This window comes from Struthio camelus, chromosome 7 (genome assembly GCF_040807025.1).
Source record: "Struthio camelus isolate bStrCam1 chromosome 7, bStrCam1.hap1, whole genome shotgun sequence".
In the NCBI taxonomy this organism is placed as follows: Eukaryota; Metazoa; Chordata; class Aves; order Struthioniformes; family Struthionidae; genus Struthio; species Struthio camelus.
The window spans coordinates 31,349,804-31,367,961 of NC_090948.1; the positions used below are offsets into that span (position 1 = coordinate 31,349,804).

Sequence of the window (18,158 nt, forward strand, 5' to 3'; positions counted from 1 at the left end):
GGTATAGAAAACACTAAATTTAAAGGCAGTTATTTCTTTTCTATCTATTATTGGGTGTAGTTTTCCATGTTGAATGTCTTTATCGTACTAATTTTTGAGATCCATTTTCAAATATCAGTTATACAACAGAAACTTGAAAAAAATTGTACTCAGTCTAGCTGGGTAAAAATAGTTATGGTGCTAACTTTCTCATTTGTTTTATTTGCAGCTCCCACAAGATTCTTTTTTGTTACACTTTTACTTTATTCTCTTCTGCATTCTGTATATCTGTCTCTTCCGAGATTATTTCTTCTGTTTACTTGAATGAACCTTGACTGATCATTCAAGTCCTTAATATGTCCCTCTTTAATCTTGTCTTTGTCTAGACCTTTTTTCATCTCTTGTCTCCAGTCTTCGTTAGCTCCTTCTGTTTTGCCACCTTTTAGTTTTCCTGCGTTATATCAGCAGGATATTTGTTAGATATCTGCTATCTAACAGCCTGATCATCTTACTCTACCCTAAAAAAAACTTTTCAGGCAGTTCCTGAATCCTTTTGCTTTTGTGATCTTCTGGATAGCTGACCTCCTCTGTCTAATGCTGACGAGCTAAATCTAGATATGAAGCATGCCTTTTCTTACGTGTTTTGTAGAATTAACAGCATGACAGTGGTTTGCATTAATAACGAAGACCTCTCACAGGTAAATGTTTTTAGAAGAAAAATACCTAAATTAATTGCAGATGCTATTGCCAAGGCATTCAGAGCCTCATTCTGCATGGCAACGTGTTCACTTGTTGTCATGGAAACCAGGTGCTTCACTCCTTGTGCCTCCTGGATGGCTTTGACTACTTCCTGTTAAAGCAAAAGTAAAATATCACAGATTGAAATCTGGGTTATAAATAATAGAATGAAAAGGGAACTGAGATTGCACTCTTTGGTCTCTGAATAGATTGAAATGATTTGCCTCCTGCAATGTAATTTGATTTTTGAAGTGAATGAATCTTATGACTAGAGATGATTTTTTTGACACTGGTCATAAGTTTGCTTAAGGCTAGTCTAATCTACCTGGAAGTACTTGCCTATGTTCTTACCTTACACATAATCATATTTTATCTCTTAACGGTTCTAGTTTGACCTAACTTCAGTTTTTCATTCCAGCCTTTAAATTAGCAAAGATTTAGTTGTACTTTATCAAAGCCTATGCAGATAGCATCTACATGTTTTATCCATCCCTCCACATAAAAGCACAGTTGAGATGCCTTTAGCATAATAGCATAATTTACAAGAAACAAAAGTCTATTCTAATATGCCATTAGTACCTTGTGATACAGACCACGAGATTCATCCTTCACTTCAGATAAGTGAGCTCCTTAAATCTTCCTAACAATTGACATATGTGATGGGTTTGGGTTATCTTTGTAATTTTAATTTGAAGCAAATATGTTTATGGAAATAAAAAAGCTTTACCTACAGTGCTTGCCATCTGTTAAGCCTTACTTGAGCAGGGTTAAAGTCAACAAATGACAGTAACTGTGTTGCTAGTTTCAGTGCCAGCCTGTGGCTGTGGAGAGTACTCTGCTTTCCTGTTTCCCTTCCCCCAGATAGTTTTGAGGCAGACTAGAGGGACTTTCTTGGAAAGCTTTTGTTTTTAATATGATATAGCTGTGCATTATGTTCAACATTTAATCTCCAGCTATACGGAAATGCTTTAAAAATACTTGAGAAAGATAAAATAGAAACATAGCAATAACTCTCATACTTGAGATCTGTTGTGACGCAAGATTGATGCCAGCAGCCGATTTGCTTCTCCACGAATGCCAGCATGATCGTTAGCGTTGCACCACTGCACGAGTCTGTTGAGCAGCATGGGGTCTTGGCCCAAGATTTCGGCTGCATCAGCTGAAGAGGAAAGTGTAATCAGGAAACACTTAAAATCTGACATCTTTCTTTCAGCCACAGAAATGTGAGTGTAGAATAGCCAGGACCATTTGTTCTAGCCCAGTATTCTTTAAGAGCCATGACTAAAGCGTTGTATTTCAGGGTTCTTGGAAATCTACCTGTGGAATTCCAGTTGTTTTAAGGCAGCTCTTGGAGGTCAAGAACAAATTAAGCTTCTTCAATAGACCTAGCCCTTTTATACTAGAGGCAAGATTTTTAGCTTGTCTGCACTTTTGAAGTGTGTGTGAATCTTTGATCTGTGTTGGAGCAGGGCTTAATGAATAATGGAGTCTGATCTTTGAAAGCATATCTTTTATTGCTACATTAAAATCTTCCTAGGAGTCCTTTTTTTTTTCTTACTTGGACTTGCTGTTTGAGACCTACTCAAATGTGAGAATGAGCTCTTCAGAGCCTGTTCTTACCATTTCAGTGCTGTCAGTAACGGTGCTGTTTATTGTAAGTAGCATGTGGGAAACCAAGTCTTAGTACAGAATTTGCAGCATGTCTGTAATTACATTTCAAGTCTTAAGAATGCATACGTGTGTAGAACTGCTTTTTAGGTCTCATTAAAATTTCCTCCAAAGTTTGAAGGAGCCTGTTAAGTTACCTTCCCCTGTGTTGCGGAAGCCTTGTTTTAGGACTTGGCAGAAATACTAATCTCTATGGTTGACGCTTAGGAGAAGTTACCTAAGGAGTTTTTCTAAGGAACTGAAACTCAAATGATCTGCTGTAATTAAAGGTTTGTGCTGCTAAGCTGCTCAATTCAGGGGAAACTGCTCCCAAAGTTCTTAAAAGTTCAACAGCAAAAGGAACTTTACTAATACTGCAGATGAACTCTTAATGTTGCGTTGATCTAACACATAGTTCCACATAAATGTTACTGCAATTTAAAAAGACGTCTTTAAAGTGCTATGGATCAAAAGTGACTAAGTGATAGAAGGTGGCTTTCTAGACAAAGGAAAATGCTGACATAAGGCACTGAGGATTGTAGAATACCCAATTTTAACCAAGTATGTTAAGAAGGGATCCAGCCCTGAGAACATCCTGGTAAACAACTGCTTCGGTGATTTCAGTTAGTTGATTCTGTACTTAAGGCTTTGAAATTCTACCTCTTGCTTCAACTGGAAGCAAGTTGTACAGTTGTAAATACAAAAGGGAAGTAGGAGAAAGACAAGAAGGTAGTGATGTGTATAACTTGAGCTATCTTTTTGTAGGAATTAAGTGTTTGCTCATTTGGCTTTGTGAACACTTAAAACAGCTGTGGCATAAGCCACCAAACCATTATATCTCTACCTTGTAGTGGTTTGCACGCTAAGGATATAAATACACAGCACTTCTGACTTGCCCCTCAGTTCCTACCTCTGTCCACCAGAGTAGTCATAGAACTGATATTTACCTTTTTGTTGTCTTAGTCTGTTTGCAAAAATATATTGTGCTTACAAGGTTTAACTTAATCTCCTGTGGCTGTAGTTGAGGGTTTTCCTTGCTGACTTCATTTTGGTCATCCCAAATGATGATAAATCTTCCTGATGAAGGAAAGATGTGGTAAAGAATTTTAAGGGAAGCTTACGAAAAGACCTATAAAGCTTATATAAAAGACCTATAAGCACAGTTACCTCCACTTTTTCCAATATTTTTAAATGAGTTCCAGGCCTGAAAGAAGCTAACTGGGAAGGTCCCTGCTCATTTGGAAATTAATTCAGAAAGGGAAAAGCGTGGGCAAAGTGTATATGGCTTTAAGAAGATGAGAAGTTTGTTTCTCACAGCTTTGATGAGGCCAAGTTGGCTTGAAGAAGAACTGATGTTAAGATCCGGAATAGAAAGGATAAGTTTGGCCAATAAGAGCACCACCCTGCTCCTGTTCCTCTGCCTGTTCCTCTGCCTGTTCCTTTCTGTGTATATTGCATTTGTTTTGAGAAATTCTGAGAAGGGTCAAAAAGAGTGTGCACCAGAAGGTCAGTGTCAATAAACCGTATGACTACTCTGGATATTTCACAGAAACAGTAAGTCAACCTTTACTTCCTCTGTTTAGAGGAGAAGGATGGAAAAGCATAGACATTTCCTTTTTATTCTTTCCAGAACCCTGAGGAGTTCCACAAGACAGATCTCAGAATGATCTTGGAGCTTCTAGTCTAGTTGAATATGTTTGTTTTGAGATAAAACTGGCTTGTGATTGCACAACCATCCACTCATCACCTCACAGGACAGAAAGGCTATTGTTTCTAGGTCAGATGTTACATGTTTGTCTGAGGAGATCATGGTAATCCAGTTTAGTCCGGAAAGATGAAAGAGGTGAGGGATGGCAAATGGTACTGGTTTAAGAGATTTGTTCAAAGAAGGGGCCTTGACCCAGTTCTCAAGGGGACTTCCTGATGCCTATCAATAATAGAGCTCTTTGAGAGAGAGCCCGTTGTTTAGTCAGTCATTGTTTAGAGGAATAGGGGAACCTTTTAACTTAAAAAATGTTAAATATCGATAAATTGTGCATATGACCAAACTTTCAGTTTAGCTGAAAGTCCTTTGGCTGGGTAGTGAGGTACACATTCTTCTCTGAAGCAAAGCGATGAAAATGGAGTTATTGTTAACATCTTAGTGTATTTTTCCATAATTAGGATGAAACCTACGTTTTCTCTTCTGCAGGTTGCAGCATGTTCAGTGATTGTCAGAGTAATGAATTTATACCAGATAATGCAATTAACTAATTTAGCGTGGACTTGTTAGTAGATGAGTAGTCTTCGTGAGAGTTTCAAACTGAGTTAATTAAGAACAATGAGTTATTGCTCATGGGTAAACAGAACAAAGTGATTAAAGGTGGGAGACACTGCGCCCACAGGCGTGGAAGGGTAAACATTAAATATTACTCAACTTTTTTCTGCTCTGCCTTTTGATATCTATTGTTTCAGATTCAGAAATCCTATCTTTTTAGTGCGAAATTCTGACTTTCTTTATACTAAGGTATAGAAAAATCTGTCTAATAACTTTCTTCAAAGCTTGAAAGGAAGAAGAGGCTAAGTTTCTGTATATCTTGCAGTTTCCTCTGTGGTAGAAGCTTTCTATTGGACTAGAATCATTGCAAATTAATGACAGCTCTAGATCTTAATTTAGTATCTTACATATTCATTTGAAAATGCAAGTTGCTGTCAAACCAAAGTGGTGCTGGTAATGGCTTAAATGACTGCAGCATGGCATATAGGAGAGAATGAGCTTTTTTATTCTTCCATATAACTGAATTTATGATTATTTAGTACTTGTTCTGTACTGTCATTTCCCAGCGCAAAATGATCATAACTTTTTCTTATTCCTGCATTTCAGTATGGTATATATTTACTAGTGTTCTAGAGCTGTCGCTGTGGTGATTTGAAAGATTGTGTAAGATTTCTGTGCCTAAATAGTGGTTTCAAAAATGGTTCTCAAAATGCAACTGTATGCATAAAATGATGTTGTTGCATTTACATGCTCGTCTTTGTGTAAAACTGAAAGACATGAAACGCAAGTAGGTAAAACTGTATTTCAAGGCCCAAAGTAGATTCAACATTTGAGCAAATTTATAAGCAACACTAGTAGGATAAACCTGGGAGCACGTGTACGGAGAGACTGGATGACTGGCAGAAATGCATTTCTTCTCTCTCCTTTCCCAACCGCAGCTCCCTTTGATCCTTTACATTCTCTAGTTCTGCTATTCATTTGCTTTTCTGCTTGTTGGCCTTGTAAATCTTTAGGCTGACTCTCTTCCATCATACTTGTGCTTTGCTGTTGTCTCCAGTGGAAAACGTCTTCCTCTTAGGCCTTTGCCGTTTCTCACTGACTACTACAAATTCTTTTTAGTTCTTTTCTCCGTTTCTCATCTGTTTCTGAGGTTAGCGAGGAGTAGAACAGAAGGCCTGAGGCATCAAACACTCTTCTCTGTTGAAACACCTCTCCAGAGTGAGTGGAATTAGTTTAGCAGAATACTGAGCGTGTTGCCACCTCAAACATCTGTTGTCTTGCAGGGTCAGGAAAGGAGGAGAAGGGATAGGTGACATTAATAAACATTAACAATTCCCTACCTTGACCATCAGCTAACATTCGCAGTGTTCCAAGAAGTTTAAACCGCACAGGAGGCATCTCTGACCTTAGCAGTGCCTGAATTCGTTCTGCCACACCTTCCTCCAGCATCTGAACCTTGTTAACAACTAGAAAATGGAACCAGAAAAAAAGGACATTAATTTGGAGTTCAGTAACCACATAGGCATCTGAATGTATTGACATGACGTAACTGTTCTGAATGTTATGCTCTTAATGCTAGCAGAAAATCCAACTTGACAGCACTCAGACATGAACTTGGAACAGCATTTTAGGTCTATCTCTTGAGCTAAAAACTTCCTGGGAACTGCTGTTAAAATATTTTGCATGCTTTTGATCTGTCCTGCCCAAAATGAAGAGTGTAAGAGGATAAAGGAAGCATTGTTGTTCCTCTCTTTTTTCTAATCGTAATAGATTATCCATCTGTCCATTCACCAACCTGCATTAGCCAGGTTCTGAAGGCTTTAATGTGTTTGCTCATAACTGAACTGGGAGGCAGAAGTGACTTACGTAACCTTATTTCTTGAGAATTAAGTTTCTTTTTGTATTTGAGCTCACTGATCCTATGTTGTTTGTGCCTTTGCTTCTGTGCTTTCCCCTCCTCCAGAACTTGTGTCTCTGCACCAGCCTTAATGCAGAAATAATAATCTAGAAATAATCAAACCTGTCTGGAAAGAGTCCTAAAGCTGCTTCCTCCCAGAACAATTTTCCTGCAATCTTCTCTATGCCTTTTCTTTCTTGGGAAAGTGAAATATTAGTCAAGATATCTATTCTACCCCTTTTTCCTCCTTTTCAGCAAATTGAGAAGTAGACACTGTTAGATAATTTGTTCCTAATCTTTTTTTTCAAGTGGCACAAACTAACTCTCCAGCCACTAAAGCCTAATAACTTTTTCTATAATTTTTTATAAGGATGCTCTCAAGATCACTGTTTGAATTAAACACATCTCTTGTACCCATCTGCAAGTGCTGGAGCATATTTAATTCATTTCTAGTTTATGATTTGTTTAAATTTTCACTCAGTAAGCTTTTTTTTTTTTTTTTTTTTCAAGTGACAGGCTGTGCATTCTTGGAAGAGGTAGGATTTATTGCTAGGTATTGCTAAAAGTGATGTACTACTATGAAGGCCTAACTTCATAGCTTCCATATTCTGTATGCTACATACATTTCTTTAGTTTGTGCCTTAAGGATTTTGGGTTTTTCCTAGTTTTCTCTTGGAAAGGGGCCTCTGGAATTAATACTGTAGGCCTCACTAGAACCAGAAATTGTGCTGGCCATCTGGCCCTTTTGCATTGTACTAGCAAAGCACTTTCCTCTGTTCTAATGGCATGTGCTTCTCTGAGTTGCTTACTCCTGCCTGTGTTACAATACAATTATTTTGTGTAGGCCCTCTATGAGTTAGGTCTGTGTCCCTGCATATCATGGACGGCTTGTGAAGCTAACCCAGGCATGCACATATAACTAGGCTGTTTTTCAGTATCTTTTAATAGCTATGCATGTTACATTGTACCTGATGTAAGGTAGCTTGCATGCATGGTAGAAATCTCTGTATGCTCTCTTAGCCCCAAAAAGCATTTCCACAGGTCTGACTGCTATATGGATGGTGGTACAAAACCCCTTCGCAGAGGTGAATAAAATGCACGCAGGGGCAATGAGAGGACTTTTGATGTGAAGTATGTTTATTCAAAATACTAAATAGGCATGGCTGGCTATAGTGATCCAGCCAGTGTGGTAATACTATTGGCCAATTATCTGCAAGGAGAAACTGGGGTATATCAGACTTTTAAAGGAAGCAATGGACATGAAGTAGCAGCAAGCATCTTCTGAGGTGCTCATTTGTTCAAAGCAATGACTAAGTGTGTGTGTGTGTATATATATATGTATACACACATGTGCGCAAGAACGCACACATGCACACATAAAACTGCTAAATCAGGCTGGTTAGCTTACACAATGAAATTGGCAGCCAACTTCAAGATTTCTTATTTTCAGAAAATAGCATGTCGTGCTCTTATCTGAGTAGTGTTATACAGCAGCACAAGGACTGCATTGAAGGATGCTGTACTTTTAAGTCTCTAGCAAAACATTTTTGATCTGAATTGTACTTTCTCATGGAAGTAGTAAATTTCAGATGAGAAGCAGCACAAACAATTTTCTGATCTTTGTTTACAAAAGATCACAAGAGTGGAGCCTTTAACTGTGTTGTTCATTGCAAATTTGGCCTGCATGCTAGCTTTACAGAAGAGAATAGTGGATTTGTAAAATCCCTACCAGTTGTGATGCGATAGTTTCTGCCTTACGCTTTTTTTAAGCTATAAATCCTGTTCCGTGTTTTTTGTCTTATACTGCTGTACACTGTTAGTGAGAAACTAGTTTCAGCAGCTGGCAATTAGATCACACTGCATGATATTTCGATTCTTTATGTAATTGAGAAGTCCTGATGAATAATTCAAATGCATGTGTTTCTACAGGGGGAAAAAGGACAACTCTCCCTAAGAATACAAGGGACTGAAATTTTTGACTTTGACAGAGCTGCACTCAGCTGAGTGTCCCGTCTTTACAAAAACTTTCCGTAAGTTGTGTTCTTAGACTCTGTACCTGGGATAGCAAGGTTTCGAAGTGCACTGAGCGCAGCGTGTTGAACAGAGACATCCCCGCTCTCTACGTGTTTCTCCAGAAGGTCAAGAAGCTGATGTATGACTCCCACCTGTACCATTCGTTCACAGTTGCCATCTGAAGAAAGAGGAGAAAGCAAGTAGGTGGGAGAGGAGATAGGATGAAATCACAATGACTGAAATTAGGTATGTGAACTGAGAATGTAGGGAGTCTTTGCCTTGGCTGTTTTTTGTTTTGGCAGGAATGATACTGTAGTTCTTGCACTGGTCTTCACAAACTTCAGCTCTCTAGAGATAAAAGTCAGTGTCAGCCATCTGTGAACTGATGGAGATGCGTCCTCTGATAATCCTTAGCTTCAGACAACTTTCTAGGGCCAGCCAGAGACAAATTCAAAGCCTTTTCTTCAGAAAATTTCCTCCTCAATACTGCTATATTTCCCACTACATACATGGTGGAATACTGGTAGGATTTTCCATTTCTCCCTAGGGTGGCTTTAATTTTTCAGGTGTGCTTTTCTGCTGGTCCAAGAGATGATTGCAAGATTGGAGATCTAATCCAGCAATGGTGAGTCTGATGTTGCTAGTTTTGTACTGCTCTTACTCCTTGGATTCAATAAAATTGCTTATCGTTAATTGTCAAAAGAATCACCTAGATTTTTCCTGCCTGTTCTAAGGAACCCAGTTTCTGAAATGAGAGGTCTAGTAGTGATGCCCTTGTATAAAGGTGGGAGAATCTGAACGGAGAGTTCAGAGTTTCTATCTGTTTAATGCTGGTGAAAGAGCAGACCTGTACATTCCAAGGAATTACCATTTTGCACAGTATGCTCTCTGCAGTACTGGGTATTTTGTCCGTATGTATCGCTTTCTCTTTGAGAACTTACTCTGCAGAGATAACAGCCCTCTTGTTGTCAGAGATTCCTTAGCTTTCCTTGATAGAAAATGTGCTCTTGTGAACAGTGGAAGGAAACTCTGTTATGGTCTGCAGCTTTCCTTTTTAAAGTTGTCATTTGGCAAATATTTTATATAGTTTATTACACCTTAAGAGAAGCGTATTCCTGACACCATTTAGCCTTCTGTTACTGCTGTGTCTTATTGTTTTAATTGTTTTTTAATGCAAAAAAAAAAAAAGTGAAAGCTGTATAGGAAGACCACATCTTCAGCTGGGGCAAACAATTATCTGTGGAACTATGCAAACTTATACCAATACAAAATCTAAACAGAAGTAGCTTTGGGTGCTTTATATGGTATTAGCTGTGTGTCTAAGATCTATAGACTTCTAATGGCTAATGTATGTAACAAATATGAATGGCCATATTTAAGAGGTTTTTAAACCTGCTGATCTGAATGTTATTTCTACCCCAGAGAAGTGTAAACATTCCTTTTTGAACTGATGCTACAATTTTTTTCATGCTAGCATTTTTCTAGCTGAAATGCAACAGCAATTAGCGTGTTTTCCTCTGTACTACATATATTTCCTATGTACTACATATACTAAATAAGAATTTGGCAATTGTTTACAAAATTTAAATGGATGTTTTTGTAAGGAAAGTGTCAGTCTGTACAAAACTTCAAATTTTACTCATTCAGAAATCTTCTGATTTCCATTTATGCATGTATTCTCTAGAAGTGATGTTTTTTGCTTATGATTCTTCAAACAAGTTCTCTTGCCTAGTCCTAGTCTTTGGAGGTCAGAATATATAAGGAAAATTACCCAGTTCTCCTTAGGAGTAGGTTATCTGGGAATAGACTATCCTTTTAGTTTGACAGAATTCTACAGACAAAATACTTTGATCTTAAGATAGACTAATCTTAAGTGAACTTAACTTCTTTCCCTCCCCCACCTTTCAAGCCAAAGAATGGCAGAGCTTTTTCCCCCCTTTTCTAGTAATGTGCAAATGGGCAGAATCCAACAGTGGCTGCCTTGCTTTGATTGTCACAGGGCTCCAAATTGGCGTTCTCTCCTATGAATTTTTTGCTTGGATAGCAGCAGAACCTTCAATTTAACGGTTCATAGTTAAAGCCTGCTAGGAACAGCCACTTTCCTAGCTGCAAAAGCTGTCAATGTCATTTGATGCTGAGATCAGATTTCCATAGGATTTCATTTCTTAGATTAAAGGCTGTGCATACATCAATGGCACATACTGGAACCTGAAAGGGATTATTCACTACTTCCCTATGAAACATCTAATGGGGTTGTGGGGACGGTACAAGGAGAAGAATGAGTGACAAAGCAAGCCATTCAGCTGAATAAATTGAAGATAGTTAAGTTTAAAGGGACAGAGGACATTTCTATGGCCTTTGAAGAAATGTGATGCACAATGGCTGATTCAGAGCTAGGTAAAAGACACTGAAGAATGGAAGTCTAGAAAGGATGTAGGGGAAGGCAGAGAAGTGTATATGATGGATTGTCCTATCTTTTTTCTTTTTTTAAAGCAAGCCATTTAGTTAGCTCTTCAGAAAGAGCTGAGAGAACACTTTATGGTAATTGAGCATATATTAATGTGAAAAGTTGTCTGGTTTTGAGCAAAGCTGCAAAAGCTTGTTTTGGTTGATTGCACCTGGTACAGCAGCTTCAGTGAAAAAGGAGTGGACTGCAAACATGGTGGGGTCTCAGGTGCTGACTAATTCAGCCCAGGCAGGATGCCTTTCAGAGTGTCTCTTTTAAGAATCTGTGTTCCTCTCTACATAGTACTAAGGCTCTTTGCTTTCTATAATAGAAAAGCGTGAAAGATGAAACAGGTTATCCTGAGACTCCTTTTTTTTTTTTTTTTTTAACCCTAGTGCTATTGAGTAACCCCCCTCTTCCTAAAAGTGACTTAAAACCTAAATTATTCAGTAACTGTATGTTTATTTTTGTATATTTCTATCAAATGTATTTGCCATGAAACATTTCCAGAGTCTCACCTCCAATATTGTATGATTTAGGCAAAGCAAAGTGTGAAAGCTTGCATACCTGACTACCCCATTTTTATGACAATTAAATCACTCAGGTTACTTCAGTATCCTTAGCCTGCCTTAAAGGTACACAAGTCTCTGGTCTGCAGAAAAGCAAGAGTTTTTGTTTCAGACATATGGAGCAATGAAACCTAATAGTGTTGCCTTTTGCTCCACTCTCAAGCAATGGCTTTCTAGCTTTGATAGGCAGTGAATAAGCAACCCTACTATTTCTGGTGAAACTAGCAATAGCCAGTTTTTCTGTCTCTGTAGTTGCATATGTTGGATGCAAACCAGGTACCAGTGTTGTAGTGGATAGCACTACATCCCTTAGCAAAAATCTTCTGCATGGACTTATCTGTGGTACTATAAATGGAGGGAATGCCAAAAGTACGTATCACTTCTGTTTATAATTATGATCCCCAAACAGTGAACTATTCTGTTTCTTTGGGGAGATCCCAATCAATGATGGCACTTAGACTGTTGCTATGGTTAATAAATTAAGACCTTTAAATTGTCAATTGCTTTGGGATTTTGGAGATGGGATGTAAATGTCCAGTTCCTGAAGCTTTATTTTTTCTTCTGCATTGTACAAATACAGAGTAGCAGGGCCACCTAAGCTAAGTTACTTGTGGAGGTGTTTGGCCTTCCTTCAGCTGATTTCAGGAACAACACAAGAGACTTGGTAAGTGAAAGACCCAGGACAGCAGCCTGGAAGGATGATGCTCTTCATAGTAGATAGAAGGACAACTTGCACTACAGGACAATTCTTGTTTCATCTGTTAATCCAAATGCTTGAAGTATGTATGCAGGTTTGGAATAGCGATTGAAGAAATATGGTTAGTCAAATGCCATGTCAACTTTTTTCTTTAATTTGTCAATTAGCTTTTAGATTTAAAACTGGCTTTGAAGCCGGGTCTGAAAATAATTATGGAAGTTGGATCTGGACTGACAGAACCATAGATACAGTTACAATGCCATGAAGTTCTTGCACCTGCATATGTTTTCTGCACAGGAGCAGTCACAGATGTATTAGATGGCCTGAGGATACACAACATGTGTATGCTTGAAGGAAAACATGGCAACAGGAGCACTAGGTTCCTACAATAAATGAAAAAATGTGGTGTCTGAGAAGAATTCCCTTAAGGGTTATGAAACAGGTTGCAGGTGTGTGTCTATTAATGAAAGCAACAGAGCAGACGGCAACCCCTCTGCTAAGGGGACTTTTGCTGTTGGTTCTTTATGTATCTGGACTGTCAATATTCCTTTTTTTACCTCCAAGAAGCAGAGAGACGATGAGATCTGATGCAGCCTTCACAATGCATGTGTCTTCAGCTTGTGAACTACCCTGGAGCCTCAGTAGGATCTCAGACAGCACCTCTTGCACACCTGCCTCCACCAATTGCACTTTCAAAGCATCTGTAGAGATCACAGTAAGAGCTTGTAACAGCTTCTTTGGTCCTTGCCAAAATGTTTAAAATTAGGAAGCTAAATCCTTGAATCTAAGAGTTTCTTTCTTGGTGTGGTAATTTTTTTGGCCTTATTTGTTACAGACATATTGGTATTAGGAAGATGCCACAGGCACAATGATCAAAGCTTCTGCACTGATCTTTGACACTTCTTGAATTACTAGTCATAAGTTTTCATTCTTTGAAAACTGCATGGGTTGTCTATTTTTTCTTGATGAATTCTTGTCAGTGCTTGCTACAGTACTGTTTAGAGTAGGCATCTTCTGTGATACTTAGTTGTCAAATTGTTCTGTACAAAAAACAGTTTGTCTGTGCTGCTTTTCTGTTTCAAACTCATTCTCCCATGCTCTATATCTGCTGTCTCTCAGATCCACAAAAATAGACTGAGCGAAATTCTGTTCTCTCCCTCCTTTCTTCGTTGCCTTCTCTGTTAAATTTCCAAGTCTTAATCGGACCAGGATTTCATGAATTATTTCCACTGAAGGGATCGCTGGTTCTATTAATAGGATTCCACAGTGAACTCTGAATGTTCAGCTTAAGCTAAGTACTAGTACCCTGTCTCCCCTTGTCCTCCAGGCCAACAGAAGCCTTACCATTTTCTGCAAGTGCTTGAAGGACCTCAAAGACGATTTCTAACCTCTCATGGTTCTCTGCTCTTCTCAATTGCTTCACCAGCTGTTCAGCCACCTTTGTCTTGCTTAGAGCTTCCTTAGCTGTATCTGTGTGTGAGATAGTCGGTTTTGAATGTTTCTGTATTTGATTAAATGTTAAAAGTATATCTCCCTATAATCTGAAGTGAATAGACAATACTTTGATTTTGAATGCTTTTAATATTTGGTTATATGCACTTCTCTCTGTTTATCATTTCTTGTCTCAGCGCTATCCAAAGGAGCAGTCCTTTGGACAGCACTGAGGCTACAAAAGCCTATTTTATCCCTTCCCCCTCCCCTTGGCTTTTTCAGCTTTTTCTTTTCTTCTCTTTTTAAAATACTTTTTACGTAATTCTTTTAGCTATGACCCTATAGTAGCTGTCAAATTAATCCTGGCTTAATTCCATTGACTCTTGTAAATTCGTATGCAGTATGATTACTCCATTCATCAAAATGGCATGTGTCACATGCAAGTTTGCTGTACTACTGTATTTTCTGTTTTAATTAGATGATTCCATCTAAGATTAGATGGTTCTAATCTAGCTGGGATCCTAAACATCTGCAAGATGTGTGGTTTTTTAAAGCGCAGTGCTGTATAAGAGAAAACATTTGAATAGAAAATGGTATTCAGTAACATAAGAAATCTCCAAAGGATGGAGCTGACTAGATGACCGCAAATGTGGTACCATATCCCCTTCCCTGCCTCTCCCCAAAAAGGTAGGGGGCGATAAATTACATTGTGGAGTAAGGCCATATGTGAAGTGTGGTAATATTTTCTGTGGCTACTCCATGATTGTATATTAGTAGTGTAAAAATATCTGTGGGCATTCTGTATGTGCATGGATGCGTAATGGTAGTGTGAAAATGACATTTTGCTCCAAGATAGAAAAGCGTTTACTTACCAAGGTCTGCCAGATTGCATAAGGCCAGTAGATCAACGTGGACAAGTGGTTCGCTCTCTGCATAATCAGTTAATATTCGGACTAGTGATGTGATTATTCCTACCTTTACCAGCTCTTCCTGGAGATCCCCTGGTAATAGCAAGCGTAGAAGTTAAAGGTGATTAGACAGAGACCAGTTAAATCGGGAAAACGATACAACTGAGATTTCAGCAAGATTGTTTCATTCTTACACTTAGAATTCCGCAGTTTTTGTATTGTGCGTTCAGGCTAACGTATATTCTGAAGCTGCATGCATGCATGGAAGATATAGATTTAGAGTTCTATTTTATCACTTATAAGAATAAAATTTCTAAATCTTCTAATTCTGCTTTGATCTGAGCAATTAAGCGATTGTGTATGTGTATACACACACACACACACGTATATATGTATAAAGGTTAATGGAACAAGTATCTCGAGTAGTAGTGCAAGTTCTAAAGTAAGTTCTGATGGACTGCTTCGTCCATGAAAGTATCTGAAAATGGAGTGGGAAGTGGACAGGGTCAGGTTATTTCTCCCAGGGAACTGGAATAGCAGCCTTATTATCCTATGGCTTCTTTTGGCCCGAAGGGCAGGGAGGTGGAAGGGACTGGAACTGATGGTAAAGCACAATCTAGTGACAGCTCTGTTCTTGGGGATCAACAGCATTCTAAACCACATAGGAAATATGTCTACATACCTTTTCTTTCAATATTTGAGTAATGGTTGTTTTATTTTCGTGAAAAAGACTTCCAGGCCTTGAGCTACTACCTGGAGGTAGGCTATTTGAAAGAGGATTCTCCTAGGACTTTAGTCTTTTCAATGTTATTTGCTCTGAAAACTGCTAGTCTTTTGGGTATGAGTGCTTGAATTCAGTCTTTGGCATTTTTATAGGCTGAGTCAGATCCTCAAACAGGTAGACATCAGTAACTCGAGTGAAGTCAATGAAGTACAGCAAGTCAAAATGAAAAATTTCGTCCTAATTCTAGTATACTAACAGTTGTCTCCATCTGCTTGCAGAGTTACTGAGAAAACACTAATTTTTCTTTTTATAGTTTGTCTTAATGAATGAATTCTAATACCTAAAATGATTCTGAGAAGGCTAAGAGCTATAAAATGCAGAGTCAGTGATGGTTGCTTAATAGTACTATGATATTGCTTTTGTAACAGTGTCCTGCTTAAAGCACGACTGCAGCTCGGATTGATAGCATGCAAGACAGAGGCTAGGAAGAGTGTTCAGGTGCTACTGTAGGATGTATAATTGCAATTTAATCAGGAAATTGCTAAAGTTAACTTTTCTATGGTGTCTCTGCTGCTGATGGTGTCTTTATTGGATCTTAGTCACAGTCATCTTGTCAAATCTATGCTGGCCTGTGTTCTGACAGAAATGAAGCAGACTTGCACTATGGCCATATGCTATAGGAATATTGATGTATAGTAACGGTATAAGCCTTGCCTGTGATCATACTAAGGAAGTTTTTTCAAATTGTTATATGACTTCCCTTAGCAAATACCTATAATTTGCAGAGGGTTAGTAAAATCTATACCAGGTACCTGTTATCCTTGAATTCGCAGGAACAGTGCAGGGAGACAAACTTAACTTTCTAGATAAAACTACACAGGTGCATACTGGAAAGAGAAGAGAAGGTGGAGTGAAGGTGAAGGGAAGAGAATAAAAGATACTAACTGAAAAGTTCCATATTGCTTCCAATATGCAATATGTCTTTTTGGTTAGTGTGGGAAATAAAAATCTTCTTTTAAAAAAAAAAAAAACTTAGGGGGAAAGTAAAAGAAAAGAGGGGTATCATTTGTGAGACTGGCCGGCAAGCTGGTTTTTTGCCCATATGGTAAAGTTTGGAGAAGAGAGATTTTCTATTTGCAAGCAATGGTCCATAAAGGAGAACTAAGACAGCATTTCCATTGTGTGTGGGGGTTTTTTTGTTTTGTTTTTGACATGCTCCTCTAAAAATGTTTTGCTTTTATAGATACTGTTATTACATTGGAAGAAAAGCTCTCCAAGATTTGAGCCCAAGGCAAAGCTGATTGAGATCTGTGAAGCTCTGCTACTCTTGTGGTTGGAGAGCAGGAGAATTTTGTCTGCGTTCTGAGTAAGATGTGTCACCTTGAAGTCAAAAATATAGGGGGAAAGCTCATAGTTTAGGTTGTGTTTGAGATATGTTCAGCCTGGCAGCTGAGAGTTATGTGACTTGTATAACTAGCTGGAGGTTGAAGTGCATTGTATGTTCAGGTCTCATCAAAAATTGAGTACTTTCATAATAATGCCTTACAGCCAGGAAAAATAGAATTCTCTCTACTAGATACTTACGATTGTCATAACAGATGCGGCCTATAGCCCTCCCAGCATGAAGCAGCATTTCTTGGTCTGTGCTTTCCAGCAAAGGTATCAAAGTTAAAATCAAATCTGCTTCAATACATAATTTCTTCATTTCCTCTGCACAGATAAAGGAGAAGGACTGTTGAGTTTTGTCATATTGAAATCAAACAATTGGAATTGCAAGACCAATAACTGGTAGCCATGAAACACAACTTAAGAGTAGACACAGAAGAAATGTGCTATAATATGCCTTGTAGTAATGCTTTAGTACAACATACCATTCTTGGCTATTTCTGAAAGCACCTGGGCTGCTTTCACTGCACATCGTGGATTGCCCTTCAGGATTTTTGCCAAAGTTAGGAAAATCCCACTCTCTCTGAGTAGGCTGAAGGATCTCTGCTCTGTAATGATAAGAGCGTTAACAATGTTAGCAATACTTGCAACTGTTCATTTACATGTTGCTTTGTTTCATGGAGTTCTAGGTGTGTATCTTTGGGATCCAAGGTCCTGATTTAACAGGGTACTTAAAGGCCGTCTCAGTCTAAATATATGGGAACGCTATCTGCTTACATTGCAGTAACTGTCTGTCCAGCTGATTAGTCTGACTAATTTATGCTAAATTGAAGCACCAAGTGGCAAAGCAGAGAGGAAAACATTTTCATCTTCTGAGTATAAAAGGAAGCTTGTATAAGGCATGATAAGTGAGGGATTAACATTCTATTCCTGATGTACGGCCTAGCAATTAGTTTATAGGTAGGCACAATATCTTTTATTAGACTAGTAATTAGAAGAGTCAATTCCCTTAGCTTTTTTCCATCAAAAACGTGGCTAATTGGTCTTAAAGTGGTAGATTACCATCTGCCAGGAGATTTGAATAAATGCAGGTTTATGTCATCTCAGGAGAATGTGCGGAGATCTTAAAGGCCTTCCCACCAGGACTATAGGAACCAATTGTTAATTGATCTCTGACTGATGGAGGCCTTTTTTATGCTTAGAAACTTACTAAAGGAAGCCCATACTCTAAACAGTGAAAATAATACTATGAAGGTGGTTTTCCTCCTGTACAGTGTCTGTGTGTGTGTGACTATTTACTCTAAGCTGTTAAAGCAAACTTTCTATTGTGAAGTGATTGGTCGACTTTCTTGGTGTAAGAATTGGAATATCTCTGATATTGCAGGTAGCAAAGGGGATAACCAGCCAGAGAACTCTGTCTGACCTGCTTCCCTTCCAAAGCAGAGGTCAAAATGATTTTTTTCTAC

At 38.4% G+C, this 18,158-nt stretch overlaps 1 protein-coding gene across 1 annotated transcript in view; it reads right to left on the reverse strand.

The window, feature by feature from the left end:
- The window catches only part of LOC104152644 (rap1 GTPase-GDP dissociation stimulator 1), a 35,105-nt gene that overhangs the window by 2,717 nt on the left and 14,230 nt on the right, over positions 1–18,158 (reverse strand). Inside the window, 9 exon segments of the mRNA XM_068950621.1 lie at positions 703–829; positions 1,737–1,876; positions 5,962–6,087; positions 8,575–8,709; positions 12,801–12,944; positions 13,588–13,713; positions 14,547–14,675; positions 16,891–17,016; positions 17,178–17,300. Of these exon segments, the coding sequence (XP_068806722.1) occupies positions 703–829; positions 1,737–1,876; positions 5,962–6,087; positions 8,575–8,709; positions 12,801–12,944; positions 13,588–13,713; positions 14,547–14,675; positions 16,891–17,016; positions 17,178–17,300 (1,176 nt within the window).